Consider the following 14,498-nt stretch of genomic DNA (forward strand, 5'->3'; position numbering starts at 1 on the left):
ATAGCACCATTCTTATCCATCATCTATCAGAGATCATTGGAACAGCAGAAACTTCCACGGGATTGGAAGAAAGCCCAGATCATAGCAACCTATAAAAACGGTAGAAAATCGGATGCACACAATTACTGACCAATTTCACTGACATCGATTTGGTGGAACATATTTTGTGTTCAGACATAATGACCTTTCCAGACACTGAGAAGCTCATCTGCAGAAACCAGCACGCTTTTAGGAAACAGCGGTCATGCGAGACACAGCTGGCCCTCTTTTTGCATGATATACAACAGACTCTAGATACCGGCTCCCAGGTTGATACCATATTTCTTGACTTTAGAAAGGTGTTCAGTTCAGTTCCGCACTGTCGCTTGCTACATAAAGTGCGCGCTTACGGTCTATCCGATGACATATGCGGTTGGATAGAAAGTTTTCTAACAGACAGGGAGCAGTATGTCGTCCTGAATAGGGTGACTTCAACAGAAACAAGCGTAACTTCAGGTGTGCCCCAGGGCAGCGTAATAGGTCCTGTTTACGATTTACATAAACGATCTGGTTGATGGTATTGACAGCGGCCTTAGACTGTTTGCCGATCATGCTGTAGTCTACTGGAAAGTAGTATCACACGAAAGTTGTGAACAAATCAATGAGGATTTGCAGAAAATAAATGCTTGGTATAATGACTGGCAGTTATCTCTCAACATTAGTAAGTGTAACCTACTGCGTATAACAAGGCGAAAATCCCCATTAATGTACGAGTACAAAATAAATGCCCAGTCTTTGGAAGCGGTAATGTCCGTCAAGTATCTGGGTGTGACTATTCAAAATGATCTCAAATGGAATGATCAGATTACACAAGTAACATGTAAGGCAAACTCTAGATTGTGGTTTATTGGTAGAATCCTGAAGCGATGCAGTACTTCAACAAAGGAAATAGCTTACAATATGTTAGTTCATCCAGTCTTGGAGTATTGTTCATCTGTATGGGAACCTTACTAGTTGGGTTTGATTCAAGAGATTGGGAAGGTCCAAAGAAGAGCAGCAAGATTCGTGACTGGTACATTTAGCCATCGCGAGAGTGTTACAAATTCCGTAGAAAGTTTGAAGTGGACACACTTGCAGATAGACGGTGCTCTAAACACAAGTGGCTGCTCACTAAATTCCGAAATCCGATCTTCACCGAGGATGTAGAGCATATATTATTAACACCAACTTGATCTCCATTCAAAGATAAGGGAAATAAGAGCTCATACTGAGGCATTCAGACAGTGTACAGAAGGGGGGAAATATGACTTTGGCGCGAATTGTGCCCTCCGCCACACACTGCTTGGTGGCTAATGGAGTATATATGTAGATGTAGCTGTAGATGTTGATGATTAATTGACATGATCACTTAAAGATTCCTGATGCATCTTTTTCTTATATGATGCTGTATTTATTTAGGTACATCTTGCAAAAACAACAAATATTCTGTTGGCAGGTTGTTGTATTCGGTTTCCATCCTAAAGAGGGGAAAGACTGTATCTGACCAAGTAACAGTTGTAGTGAGGGGAAGACATTATAGCACACAGTGAACTTACACTAACCTTGTCTCTAGAAACCATTACACTCCATACTAATTTTCAGTGTCAGCTAAAAAGATACAATTTTTCCACTTCTCTCTCTCTCTCTCTCTCTCTCTCTCTCTCTCTCTCTCTCTCTCTCTCTCTCTCTCACCCACTTGTTGTGTCATAAGCATCACATTATAAATTGGGAAGAAGAAGAGCAAAGACAAATAAAAGTACAAGTTATGGTGATGAAACTGCTCACACTTATTACATACTAAAAATTATATATCACACAACAAACTGTTGTAATTAGACTAGTTTAGCCCAGAAGAGGGTACACCAATAGCATTAGAAGTTGCTGACATGATGTTCTTGAGGCTTCAGAAGATGGAGCAATCATGTCAGGAATGCATGTGCTTAATTGTATGGATTCCATTGTAATTTCACAGGTCAGATGGTCTGTCAATGTGCCTGATTACTCTGCAATTCACAATCAAGAGCCTGGCAGAGAGTTCATCGAACCATCCCCATGTTATTTCTCAATCATTCAACTTTTGAACAGCACACAGGAAAAAGAAACACTTAACTCTTTCTTTGTGACTTCTGTCTTATCTTATTTCTCCTTATGTAGGTGGGTGTCAACAAAATATTTTCGCGTTCAGAGGAGAAAGCTGGTGATAGAAATTTCATGAGATGAGGTGATCGTGCTGTGATGAAAAACACCTTTGTTTTATGATTGCCAACCCAATTTCCTTATCATGTCCGGGCCGGTGTCAGTCGTCAGTTCTATCTGAAGCAGATCCCACACAATGCAGCAATACTCCAGAAGAGGACAGACATCTGTTTTCTGCCAATAAATTGTAGTCTTTGGTTCATTTCCCCACAACATTATCTGTGTAGTCATTCTAATTTAACTTATTCATAATTCTAATCCCTAAGTACTTAGTTGAATCATGGCCTTTAGATTTGTGTGATTTATCGTGTGATCAAAATTTAGCAGTTTCTATGTGGAATACTTCACACTTCCCATTACTTGGACTCAATTGCCACTTTTTGCACCATACACATATCTTGTCTAACCATTTTGCAACTGATTCTTATCATCTGATGACTTTTCAAGTTGGTGAAGGACAGCATCATCTGCAAACAATCTAAGAGGGCTGCCCAGATTGTCTCCTAAATCATTTGTGTAGATCAAGAACAGCAGAGGGCGTATAACACTTCCTTGGGGAATGCCATATATTACTTCTGTTTTACTCAATGGTTTTCTGTCAGTCACTACAAACTGTGACCATTCTGAACAGGAAATCACGAATCCAGTCTCACAACTGAAATTATACTCTGTAGGCATGCAATTTGATTTTAAGTTGCTTGCGAGGAATGGTATCAAAAGCCTTCTGGGAATCTAGAAATTGTAATCAGTTTGACATCTGTCGATAGCACTCATTACTTCGTGAGAATAAAGAGCTACTTGTGTTTCACAAAAATGATATTTTCTGAATCCATGTTGGCTATTTGTCAATAAATCATTTTCTTCGAGGTAATTCATAATGGTTGAAGACAGTGTATGCTTCAAAATCCTACTGCAAATCGATGTTACTGGTATGGATGTGTAATTCAGCGAATAATTTTTATTTCTTTTCTTGAATATTGGTTTGACCTGTGCAACTTCTGAGTTTCTTGTTATGGGTCTTTTGGTGGGCAAACAGTGGTATATGTTTGCTAAGTATAAAGCTATTTGATTAGCATACTCTGAAAGGAATTTATCTGGTATACAATCTGGACTGAAGGCCTTGCCTTTATAAAGTGATTTAACCTGCTTCACTAGTCTGAGGATATCTACTCAAAGTTAACTCATGTTCATTCGAATTCTTGAATATTTACATCACCTTCTTTGGCGAAAGAATTTTGGATAACGGTGTTTAGTAACTTTACTTCAGTGGCACTGTCATCAGTAACATTACCATTGGTATTGATTGCATTTTGCCGCTGGTGTACTGTGCATATGACAAGATTCTCTTTGGATTTTCTGCCAAATTTCAAGTCAGAGTTTCGTTGTGGAAACTGTTAAAACCTCCCACGTTGAAGATCACCCTAAATTGTGAGCTTCTGGAAAGCTTCGCTAGTCTTGGGGTTTTGCATTCTTTTAAATTTGGCAGCTTTTTCTGTTGTTCCTATCATGATGCTCCCAGTTTGCTCAGGATTATTTGTTGCTGAGAAGTAATATCTGTTTTTGCAACCATTTACACTTGTGAAATGTAATTGTTAAAAAAAATTTCTGAGAAAGCATTCAGTACAATTTTGGATGATGTTTTTGTTTACCACCAACTTTAAACATGTATTTTTGAAAGGATATCAAGGGTAGAATGAAGTCATCGGAACTATCTACTTCAGTTACACTAAAAGGTAAACTAGTTCTCATAGCAATAAACTCTCCACCTCCTACTGCATTTAATCTATCTTTTCTGAACACAGTTAGGACCTTTGTAAAAATTTCGACTGAACTTATCTCCAGCTTTAGGCTGCTTTCCATACCTATAACTATTTGGGTTTCAGTCCGCTGTATTAATGCTTGGAGCTTAGGGCCTTTCCCAACACATAGCTATGGCAATTTACAACTACAGTACCAAATGTGAATACGTCTACCCTCACCCTTTGTTTGCCCTCCTCTGATTAGAATTGTGCTGTTTCTGTGGTTTCTTGAGCCCCTTTAACCTAAAAAACCACCCAGTCCCCTCCACGCAGCCCCTCTATCTGGGTAGCTGCTTCCTGTATGTAGTGGACCACTGACCTATTAAGTGGAACCCGAGAATCTACCACTCTATGGCACAAGGTGAGAAATGTTCGGTTTACACTGTTGCAGAACCATCTGAGCCTCTGATTCAGACCCTCCACTTGGCTCTGTACTAATGTCCAAAGTTGGTCCTGTCAACAATGCTACAGATGGTGAGCTCTGCCTTCATCTTGCAAGCGAGGCTGATGATCTTTACCATTTCAGGTAGCCACCCAAAATGAGAAAGAATTTCTTCCAATCCAAAGCAACACACACAGTTTGCATAGATATGAGCCACCATCTGCAGCTGACTGCACCCTGTGCTCTTCCTACCTGTAATTGCAGCTTCTGTGACTGGTCACATCTTGCAGGCCAAGATTCTTCCCCTGAAACAGGGTTATGATTCTGAATTATAATGTCTTTAGCAATGTGAATTCCTCACTTTATGCAGCATACATCAATTTTTAATTGTAAAAGTGTATGAACAGTCAGCTTTAATAGAAGGCATCTCTTTACGTGTTCCAGCTCCAGGTGACTGATGGGAAGGACTCAGAGAAAACAACTGAAACTGTGGATGCACGGATTTTTGATGAACAGACTCGGATACACATTACTCACAGTATAAAAGAGAGTACACCGGTAAGTGTTACGTGGATCTACACTTAATAGTACTGCCATACGAAGTAGAAATGGGAAAAGTCAGTTACTTCATTTTTCCTGTTCTGCATAGATCTGACAAAAATGAGAGTAAACCGCTTGCATTACTAAGGGACCGTTTGTAATAGCATATCACTGGGCAACATTTTTACAACCTTGAACTTTGTTTGTATGCTGTGCCATATTTAATCAAAATCAATTCGCTCATTGGAAGTGCCTGCAACTTCTATTACAGACATTCTCATGCACCTACTGGAAGGCAAAAGCTGGAGGGCTAATGTATAGTTTCACAGTAAATGGCATGGAGATAGGTTTTGAACAGAGGAAGGGTCTAATGGAGGCATCTGGAGTAAAGCTGACCCTATATTGAAAGTGACTTCAACAAATTGAACATATCAATCTAGTACACAAATTTTTCAGTCAGTCTTGGCTGCAGAACAGAGATAAGAATTTGTTCATTCCCGCAAAACAAAGTTGATTGAGTTTTGCAGTTCTTGTCGCGCAAAATAAAAAAAAGGTCTGGCACTTATGCTCTATGATATTTGGTTCCTTAGTAATGTGAGGAGTTTTATATCCTTTCAGTCAGTTCTTGGGTCATACACAGGGCAATAGCAGTTACAAATGGCTACAGCTATTTAATTCATAGCAATATTGCAGTAAGACTTACAGAGAATGTAAAAGAAAGTTAAAAATACTTCCTTTACAGATGTTTCATATGACTTCCCTTGCCCACACAGACATCATCCAGGTGATAATCCATTTGATGTCATATAGTTTGAAGTATATGTGAAGTCACAAATGTGAGCACATGAGAAATTGGCATTTAGAGTTCAGGAATTGGTTTTGGCAAAGGTGACAATACACAAGGATTTCACATACTCTATAAAAAGAAATCCATGGGTTTCAGATTGAGGGATCTAATTGGCCAAGACAGGAACACACTGTTGTCACATCCAACATGACAAATCCATCTGTTTGGAAGATATTAGTTTAAAAATGCGTGTGAACTTCCATACAGTTATTGGAGGGGGGGGGGGGGGGGAGGGGTTGCTCCACCTTGGTTAAAGATGAGATCCATGGAATCCACATCAGGTGGTGGCATCAGCCATTGCTCAAGCATGTCCAGGTAAATCTGTGTTGAAGCATTTAGCACTGTGTAGAAAAATGGGCAGTACAGTTTTTGTGCTAGATCACACAGAGCACATTAACTTTTGATGCAATAAAAGATGAATTAAGACAGTTATTTGTCTCTGTCACTTTTTATTTACTCCCATGACATGTTAGTATAGTTTAGATTAGGTGTACTTTTCATCCCAATAGATCCATGGGGAGGAGATCCTCCTTGATGAACATGTCAGAAAAACAAGAATGAACAATAAATATTTACAAAGAAAAGCAAATATGCGTATGTACCTCTCACAGACTCCACTATCCTCATTAATGTGGAATAAGTCAAAAAAATCTTAAAGATATTTTCATTTAAAACACGTAAATGTTCAAGACACTGAGGTGCATTTGATAATTTATGTAACCTTGTATCATCAAATAGAAAAGTCATTTTACAATACATTTACAGTGCTTACATGGCTGCACTGAATTTGTACAGAAGTCAGATTGTACTAATACGTTATTTGATATTATTAGGAGCCTATAAACATCAGTTGGTTCTACTAAGAAACTCATCAATGGCGTAGCAGTAGCAATTGGCCACCAATAAAGCCTCTAGGCTCCCCTTAAATTAAAATTAGTCAGTAGTTAAACTTTTTATGTCTACTGGCAAGTTATTGAAAATGTGTGTTCCTGAAAAATGAACACCTTTATGAACCAAAGAAAGTGAATTTAAATCTTGTTGGAGATTGTTTGTATTTCCAGTATTGACTCTATGAACTGAGCAGTTCATTTGAAAAAGAGTTATATTTTTAATGACAAGTTTCACTCAGGAATAAATATATTGGGAAGCAGTTGTTAATATCCCTAGTTCCCTAAACAGACCCCTGTGGGATGTTCTTTAGTTCACACCACCAATAATTGTTATTACATGTTCTTGGACCTGGAAAACTTTAGCTTGGCTTAATGACTGAACCCAAAAAATAATTCTGTATTTCACAATTGAATGAAAGTAAGCATAGTATGCCTGCTTTTTTATTCTTATGTTTCCTGTATGTGACAACATTCGCATTGCAAATAGAGATTTGTCTAGATTCTTCAGCAGTTCTGTGGTATGCTCCTCCCAGTTGAATTTATCAGGCTTTGATCCCAAGAATTTAACACTGTCAATTTCTGCTATCTGTTTGTTGTCATATTTTAAGCCTCAGTGGCCAGAGACAGTGGCAGTGGTTTTTTTGTGTGTGTGTGTGTGTGTGTGTGTGTGTGTGTGTGTGTGTGTGTGTGTGTGTGATTTCTGAGAGAGAGAGAGAGACAGAGAGAGAGAGAGAGAGAGAGAGAGAGAGAGAGAGAGAGAGAGAGAGAGAGAGATGAATAGCAGTCTTCCTTTTCACAATATTATTGTTATTACTGAAGTTGTTTGTAATGATTGGTGTGAGGTAGTCCACGGCAGCATCTACTGAACCTGACAACCCTATATTTTCAGTAGCAATTTTGAAATGCTTAATGAAAAGTTTTCAATGCTGCACACACCTGTTACCATTGTGTCTTACTCTTAAAGCTATCTGCCCCTCTCCATAACCGGTTCTATCAGTCTCCTCCTTCACCATATCCCATACTGTCTTTATTTTGTTATCTGAAGTGATTGTCTTTTTCTCGTAATGCATTTGCTTTGACGTCTGTTTTACTGTCTTTAATATTTTGTTGCATGTCTCGTAATGAGCTATAGCATCAACATCAGTACCTTCTGACTGACAAATACAGTTTCATTTTATTTTCACAAGATGTCTTCATCCTTTGAGTAATCCGTGGCAAGGCTTTGCTCTAATGTGGGTTTGTTTTGGGGGAAAACAGTACTCAAACAAGGCAAGCATCCTTTATTAATAAAAGTGTTGTGTTTTTCATTCATGCCGTGACCACTGTGTGCATCACTCCAGTTCATGTCTTCAAGGAGTGCCCTAAAATTATCAATTTGTGCCTTCCTGCCTATCTTCTTCAATTCAGGTTTAATAGATTTTATACCCTGTTCAATATTAACATCTTACAAAAGCAACTTCATATCATGGTCTGATAGGCCAGTGGCTATTGCTTTTGTAATATAATTCTGTTCATCAGATCTTTATAAAAGATATTATCAATTGCTGTGGGTGAGCAAATACTGCCCCCCCCCTCCCCCCTCCTGTTGTTGGGAAGTTTACAGTAGGAAATAAGTTGAATGATAGTATTACTGACTGTAACAAATTCTTTTTTGGTTGGTTTGTGGGGGTTCAAGGGACCAGTCTACAAAGGCCATCGTTCCCATTTTTTTTTTACTGGAACATTTCTTCACATTGAAATCACCAGCAACCTGTAGCTCATTGTTTTATTTGGTATTAAATAAGTGATTTATGAAAAAAGTATAGTTATTTGCGGGTGCTCATTATACACTTAACTATTATGAAGAATTTCTTTTGAAATTCTACTTCTGTCACACATGCTTCCTTATGCTGCTCTACACAAAATTTGTGATTGTGTATGTTCTTAAATTGATGACAAGTCCTGATGAATGTGGCAATCTCTTCTTTCTCAATTTCTTACAAAAGTCAGTTGCTAACCTAATCTTGTAACACATAACACATCTATGCCAGTGGTTACATGACATTCAGAGAGGCAGATTGTGTCAACTGGGTTATCAATGCCGATAAGTAGTTCATTAATTTTGCTTCATAGTCTTTGAATATTTTGATGCGATGTAAGTAGCTGGTATTTGATATTAACTGAAATGAAATTGCATAGGAAGAAAATTTCTGCTAATTGCTGAAAATTTTAACCAACCACTGTTTGTGCTGATGCAATATGCAAGAATTATGTTGTTGGCTTCTTTCTCAAACTGAATGTTTATTTCAGTAGTAACTCCCTTAAAAATTGGGGTTTGAGTGCTTCTGCCCTCATATTCAGGTGGATCAGTGTATTACATTCCTTTTTTTTTTATGTAATGCGATCCACTGTTCCACCAGAAGATTAATAAAAGTGTAAGCCTTTGAAACATGCTGTGGAGCAGAAAAATAGTAATAAGTGTTTTAATTTATCTTTTGTTGTTATAAACTGTCACAGTTTCCTAACCATTGTCCAACATGGATAAAATGAACTTTTGATGAGCCATGCTGATGTTAAATTTACACATTAAGGCTTTTCTGTCCCCATCTTCAAATATTGTGCTGCTGAACCTAGTCACTTACGTGGAAGGTTGCCTCCTCACTGAAAATGTGCCTTGCAGAAAATGTTTCTTCCTCCATGGCCTCCAGCATTGCCGTAGCACAATTAGTGCATCTGTTTTTTATTGTTTCATTTTGTGTAAAACCTAAATTACATACATTGTCAGCTTCATTTCAAGAACATACAAGATCATTATTTGTTCCTTTTTTTTTAACTCTTTGCTAGTCTTGTATGTTGATTTGCATGGACTACATTCAGATGAGAGACGAATTTTTTCAACATTTTTTACTGGTACAAGTGACCAGCCAGTACTTTTTCCATTGCACAAACATTCTGTTTCTTCATACAGCCGGTGCCGTCTGTGAATTGTTGACATTTGGACATTTTTGAGTTTATTGATGACAAAGTCTTCTATGTATTGTGAAGACAGAAAAACAGTTTTTAAATTCTAACTTGCAGATTTCCAGTTGTGTAGGATCTGCCATTTTCACACATGCCACGTAACATTCCACTTCAGCATCACTGCACATGTGCTAGCTTTATAGTCACTATGCTTGCACAACAATCAAAATATTGAACTTTTTTTTTAGATTATCTGTGATACACATTGATGTATCACTATGTGGTAAAATAGCTAACTTATAGCTTCTTATAAATGCTTTTTTTTTAATTGACCAGTGTATATCTCCCTTAATCCAAAGAATATAGGAACCACTTCATTATACACTGTCAGAACTTATTTATAACTTTTGTGCATGTAACTAAGCAGCACTACTGGTTTCATTGGCTTTCAGTATTGTAGCAAGTCAGATTTGAGTTATCCTCTCCAGGTATAAAATATGTTATTAGTGTTAAGATGTGAGGCAGTAACTTTTATGTTCCAAGGAGCCAAATGTTAAGTTCTTGTTGCTAGTGATAAATGGGAGGAATGTGACCAAATAATCTGTTGCCTTTGGAATGTGGGCAGAAAAAGCAAAAGATTAGTTGACACAACTGCACTTTGGATAAGTATACTGTATTCTACTTGGGCAAAAGAAATTCCACACTACTTACAACTTGGGGAAGATGTGGCTAGCTATAAGCAAAGGCTGTTACAATTCACAGGGACCCTGTATCAAAAACATGCAATTACCAAGCAACTTTACATTGATGCTGTGTTTCCAGCACTTCCAACCACTGTGTGTGTAGCCTGAGTGGGCAGAGTTAGCACGGGCTGCCATGGTGGGTGCAGCAACTGGAGAAGTGTGCAATGGTGCCATGGCACTATCCATGAAGCAACTCCAGTGGTGATGCGTTGCTGCAAAGCTGGGAGCAATAGGATGATAAGAAGGGCAGCAAAGTTTGGTTCCACATGTGGTGGGTGTGTAGTTTGTCCATTAGCTGCTTAAAAGTGCGCATAAAACATTCTGCTTCACATTGGACTGTGGATGAAAAGGTGTACTGGTGGTGTAACAAATCTCATGGGCTGTACAGAAGTCCTTGAATTCTGCAGGCACAAATTGAGGTTCATTGTCAATCACAAGAGATTCTTGTAGAACCTCAAGGCAAAATATGGATCACAAGGCTTGAAGGGTGCAATGTTTCATCAAAGAGTGCATGGGAACTGCAAAAGGAAACTTGCTGTATGTGTCGACAACAATCGATGAGTGTTCCAGTAGGGTCCACCAACATCCAAATGCAAGAACTGCCAATTTGCTTCTGGCCAATTAAAGAACCATTGACAATGGGCTGCCTGGTAGCCCACACAAGCATGGAATTACGCTGTCGTGTAGTTTGTTTATGATTCCATGCCAAACCATGTGCAATGTTAGTGCCGACCAAACCCCCGTGAACCTGGTGGACCAAATTAAGAACCTTTGGGATCACTTCACATAATTGTTCAGATTCAGTGTATAGCAATAGGAGACCTTGTAACACGGACATGTCATGTTGATGACCAAAGCATCTGCAAACTGATGGGCTAGCAATTTGTTTCACAGTGTGGGGGCAACCATTTTGAATGTAGTGCATCAGAATCTGCAAGTCCAGATCCGTTTCCATGGCCTGGACAATCTTCTAGTGATCTAATGGAAACTGGTCCAGTGTATTTGAAGCCCGTGCATTAATGTGGAAACAAGGTGCTTTTGATGCATCAAAGTCTGCTTCTGTTCCCAAGGGAAGACATGAAAGCGTGTGCATCAGCATGCTTGGATGTGGGCCTGTACATCATCTCATCATCTTATGTTGGTAGTGCGATAAGTGCCCAATATCGCAGTTTCTGTGCAGTGCAATTGGAATGGGATTGGCTGGATCTAAAAATGTCTGCAAAGTCTTTTACTGGTGACAAAGTAGAAGAAATTTCTTCCAAATGAATACTGATGAAATTTAGTCACTTCATAGATTATGGCTGAGCCTCCTGTGTTTTTGGATAGTTTCTCTGAGCTTTTATAAGCAGTTTGGAGATGAAGGCTATTGGTCTGTCATCCGAACCAGTCCTGTGTGAGAATACAGCACAATCAAATAATGAAACTCCATGTAGGATTACAACAATGTAGGAAAAGACAGATTGCCACCTACCGTAAGTTGCAGACAGGCACAATTGAAAGATGTTTAAATGAAGCATTCAGCCACAGCCTTCATCAGCAAATGAGAAACAGAGAAACACACACCATTCATACAGATAAGCAAGCATGCCTCACACACCCATGACTGCCAACTACAGCAGCAAAGGTCAGAAAGCAAGTATCATATGGGTTGGTAGCACCAATCTGGAGGAGGCGGGGAAGGGTTGGGATTAGTAGTTTATAGTGAGAGGACAGAGAAATGCTGTCTTGCAGAGTGTGCAGCTTTACTGAACTGTGTAGATGGGAGTTATCCGTACAACACATTCTCCACTCCCATAATTATCCTGGCCTCAACCTATAGTAACATACTGTCCCCACACCCTCCACCCAACAGTTTCCAACCCCACTATCCCATCATCTCCTTCCCAATCTTCTCTCCCAGAATATTTGTTTACTGCCCTCTGCCAACAGCCCATCCCATCTTTTCCCACACCTCTCCTTTTTGCTCTTTTTCTCCTAGCTCCCTTCCCAACAACTTCCTGATGCTGTGCCTGTTGGCATTTAAGTCCCTGCACACTCTTCTAGACAGTGTGCCTTTGTCCTCCCACCATTACACTACTATCCCTTCCCCTTCCCCATCCCCTTCCAGATTGTAGCTGCCATCCCACATGATAGTTGCATTCTGGGCTGAGTTGCTGGAGTTGGCGGTCATATTTACACGAGGTGTGCTATCTTATGTGTATGAATTGTGTGTGTTTCTCTGTTTCTGTTTTGCTGATGAGGGCTGTGGCTGAAAGCGTTATGTAAATGTCTTTTAACTGTGCCTCTCTGAAACTTAACGTGTCTTCTTTACAGTAAGTGCAGCACCAATGCCACACAAAGAGGCAAAGAAAGTATAGTTTTGGTATGATCAAAAAGAACTAGCCAACGATCATTGAGCAAAGTATCTTTGAGTCATCGAAAAGCAGTGTCACATTTTTGGGACCACACAAAAGATACATTCTTGCAGTGAAGTTAGTGCAACGGTGCCACAGTAAAACAGTAAATATGGTATGCAGATAGATGAGCTTCAAACTGGGGCAAGTAGTCAACCTAGTCCTCTTTCTTCTCTTCAAATGGGCAAAACAAAGGCACAAATGATGGCTGTGTAAGTTGTGGTGTTGCTGTAGTGGTGGTGTTGCTGTAGTGGGTGGCATCTGATTGCAAGTCTCATTGGCTGCCATCTGCATCTGAATGAAGCCCCTCTTCGTATCAGTAAGCTGTGTCACTTGTTGTGTCTGTAACTGAAGAGGAAGTATTTATGTCAAGGGCACTTGTAATTGTGGTGACGCTAAGTATAAGGCAGGGGTGCATGGAGCTTTGGGTGGTGGGGTAAACTAGGCAAAGCACCAAATACTAAAGCTGCAGCAATATGTGGCAGCATAAACAAGTAAATTGAACAAAAATGGCAAACTTGGGTCTGAAACAGAACTATCCACAAAAGCAAGTGGTAAAAGCAGAAACAAAAATGTCCAGAAAGTGATAAAAAATAGACGACAATGGAAATAAATAATGTGGCATTTTCGGTTCGACAAGGTTTGTTGCCAGATGTTATGATGGAAGTTGGTATCTGTTATGTTCTGAGAAGTCATGTGTTACATCATTGTTGCTAATGGTAAATGGGTGGAAGGTGGCCAAATGATCTGTAGGAATCTGGACGGGCAAACAAAAGATTGGTTGACACAAGTGAACTTCGAATAAATGTATTGTATTCAACTGGTGTGAAATAATTGCTCCACTGTTGACAACATGTGGCATACGTGGCTAGCTTTAATCGTAGGCCCAGCACGATCATGTGTCTGAGTACTATCAGCAACTCAGCGTAATGTTTGGAACCAACTAGCGACACAGAAGTCCGTTAATCTTGACTCGATGACTGGTGCCCAGGTGCCCGCTGCTTATAACACCATCCTGGTGGTCTTCATTGTTCGTCAGCCTCGAGGTTTTTCCTTGGTGGTGATGTTCAAAGTGCCACTTGCGGGCTTTCAAATAAAAATGAAATGATATAGTGTGATGAATGAAACGAGGTGGCCCTCAACTACATACCCTCCGACTCAGAGTTGCAATATTAGAAGTTTTGGCTGGTTTCATTGTCTAGGGGCTGGGATTCGTAGTTGCTGCATTACAGGCCAAATACTGCTGAGTCTACAGTACACGATAAGAATAGACACATTAAGCGAATGGTCGAAGGTTTCTATCACTCAACAATTGCAAATTGTGAATGTAACATATAAATTTATAAATGAAAGATTGCAATTAAATAAAATCTGCAGGTACTATCTTAACGACTTTAAATGGTGAGTACGATAGTAGAAGTAATTTTGAGAATGCGATATATTTCTGCAAAACACTTATTGGTGTTGATGGTCTAGCAATTAAATAAAATATAAGTCGAATAACAGGGAAACGGTAGATTCCTACTGCACGTAATTAGCTATGAACAATAACATAGCTCGCAAGATATTCACTTCTAAATGCACACTATGTCTCCACTGTAGAAGCCACGGAAATCTCACAAGTTCACAAGTCCGCATTCCGAAGTATTTATATCTCTCGCAACCACACGCAAACTGTCCACACTTCAAGTCCTTCGCACGACTCCTCGTCCGTCGCACCGTCCAGCACCTCCTGGAGCGTGTGCCGCAT

The 14,498-nt window shown here is 39.5% G+C and overlaps 1 protein-coding gene across 3 annotated transcripts in view; it reads left to right on the forward strand.

Annotated features, from left to right (window-relative positions):
* The window catches only part of LOC124612937 (synaptonemal complex protein 1-like), a 500,344-nt gene that overhangs the window by 186,479 nt on the left and 299,367 nt on the right, over positions 1 to 14,498 (forward strand). For all 3 annotated transcript variants that reach the window (XM_047141436.1, XM_047141437.1, XM_047141438.1), the window contains exon 9: positions 4,840 to 4,953. In XM_047141436.1, coding sequence (XP_046997392.1) covers positions 4,840 to 4,953 — 114 coding nt within the window. The remainder of the gene's footprint in view (positions 1 to 4,839; positions 4,954 to 14,498) is intronic.

The sequence above is a fragment of the Schistocerca americana genome, chromosome 4 (genome assembly GCF_021461395.2).
Source record: "Schistocerca americana isolate TAMUIC-IGC-003095 chromosome 4, iqSchAmer2.1, whole genome shotgun sequence".
NCBI lineage: Eukaryota > Metazoa > Arthropoda > Insecta > Orthoptera > Acrididae > Schistocerca > Schistocerca americana.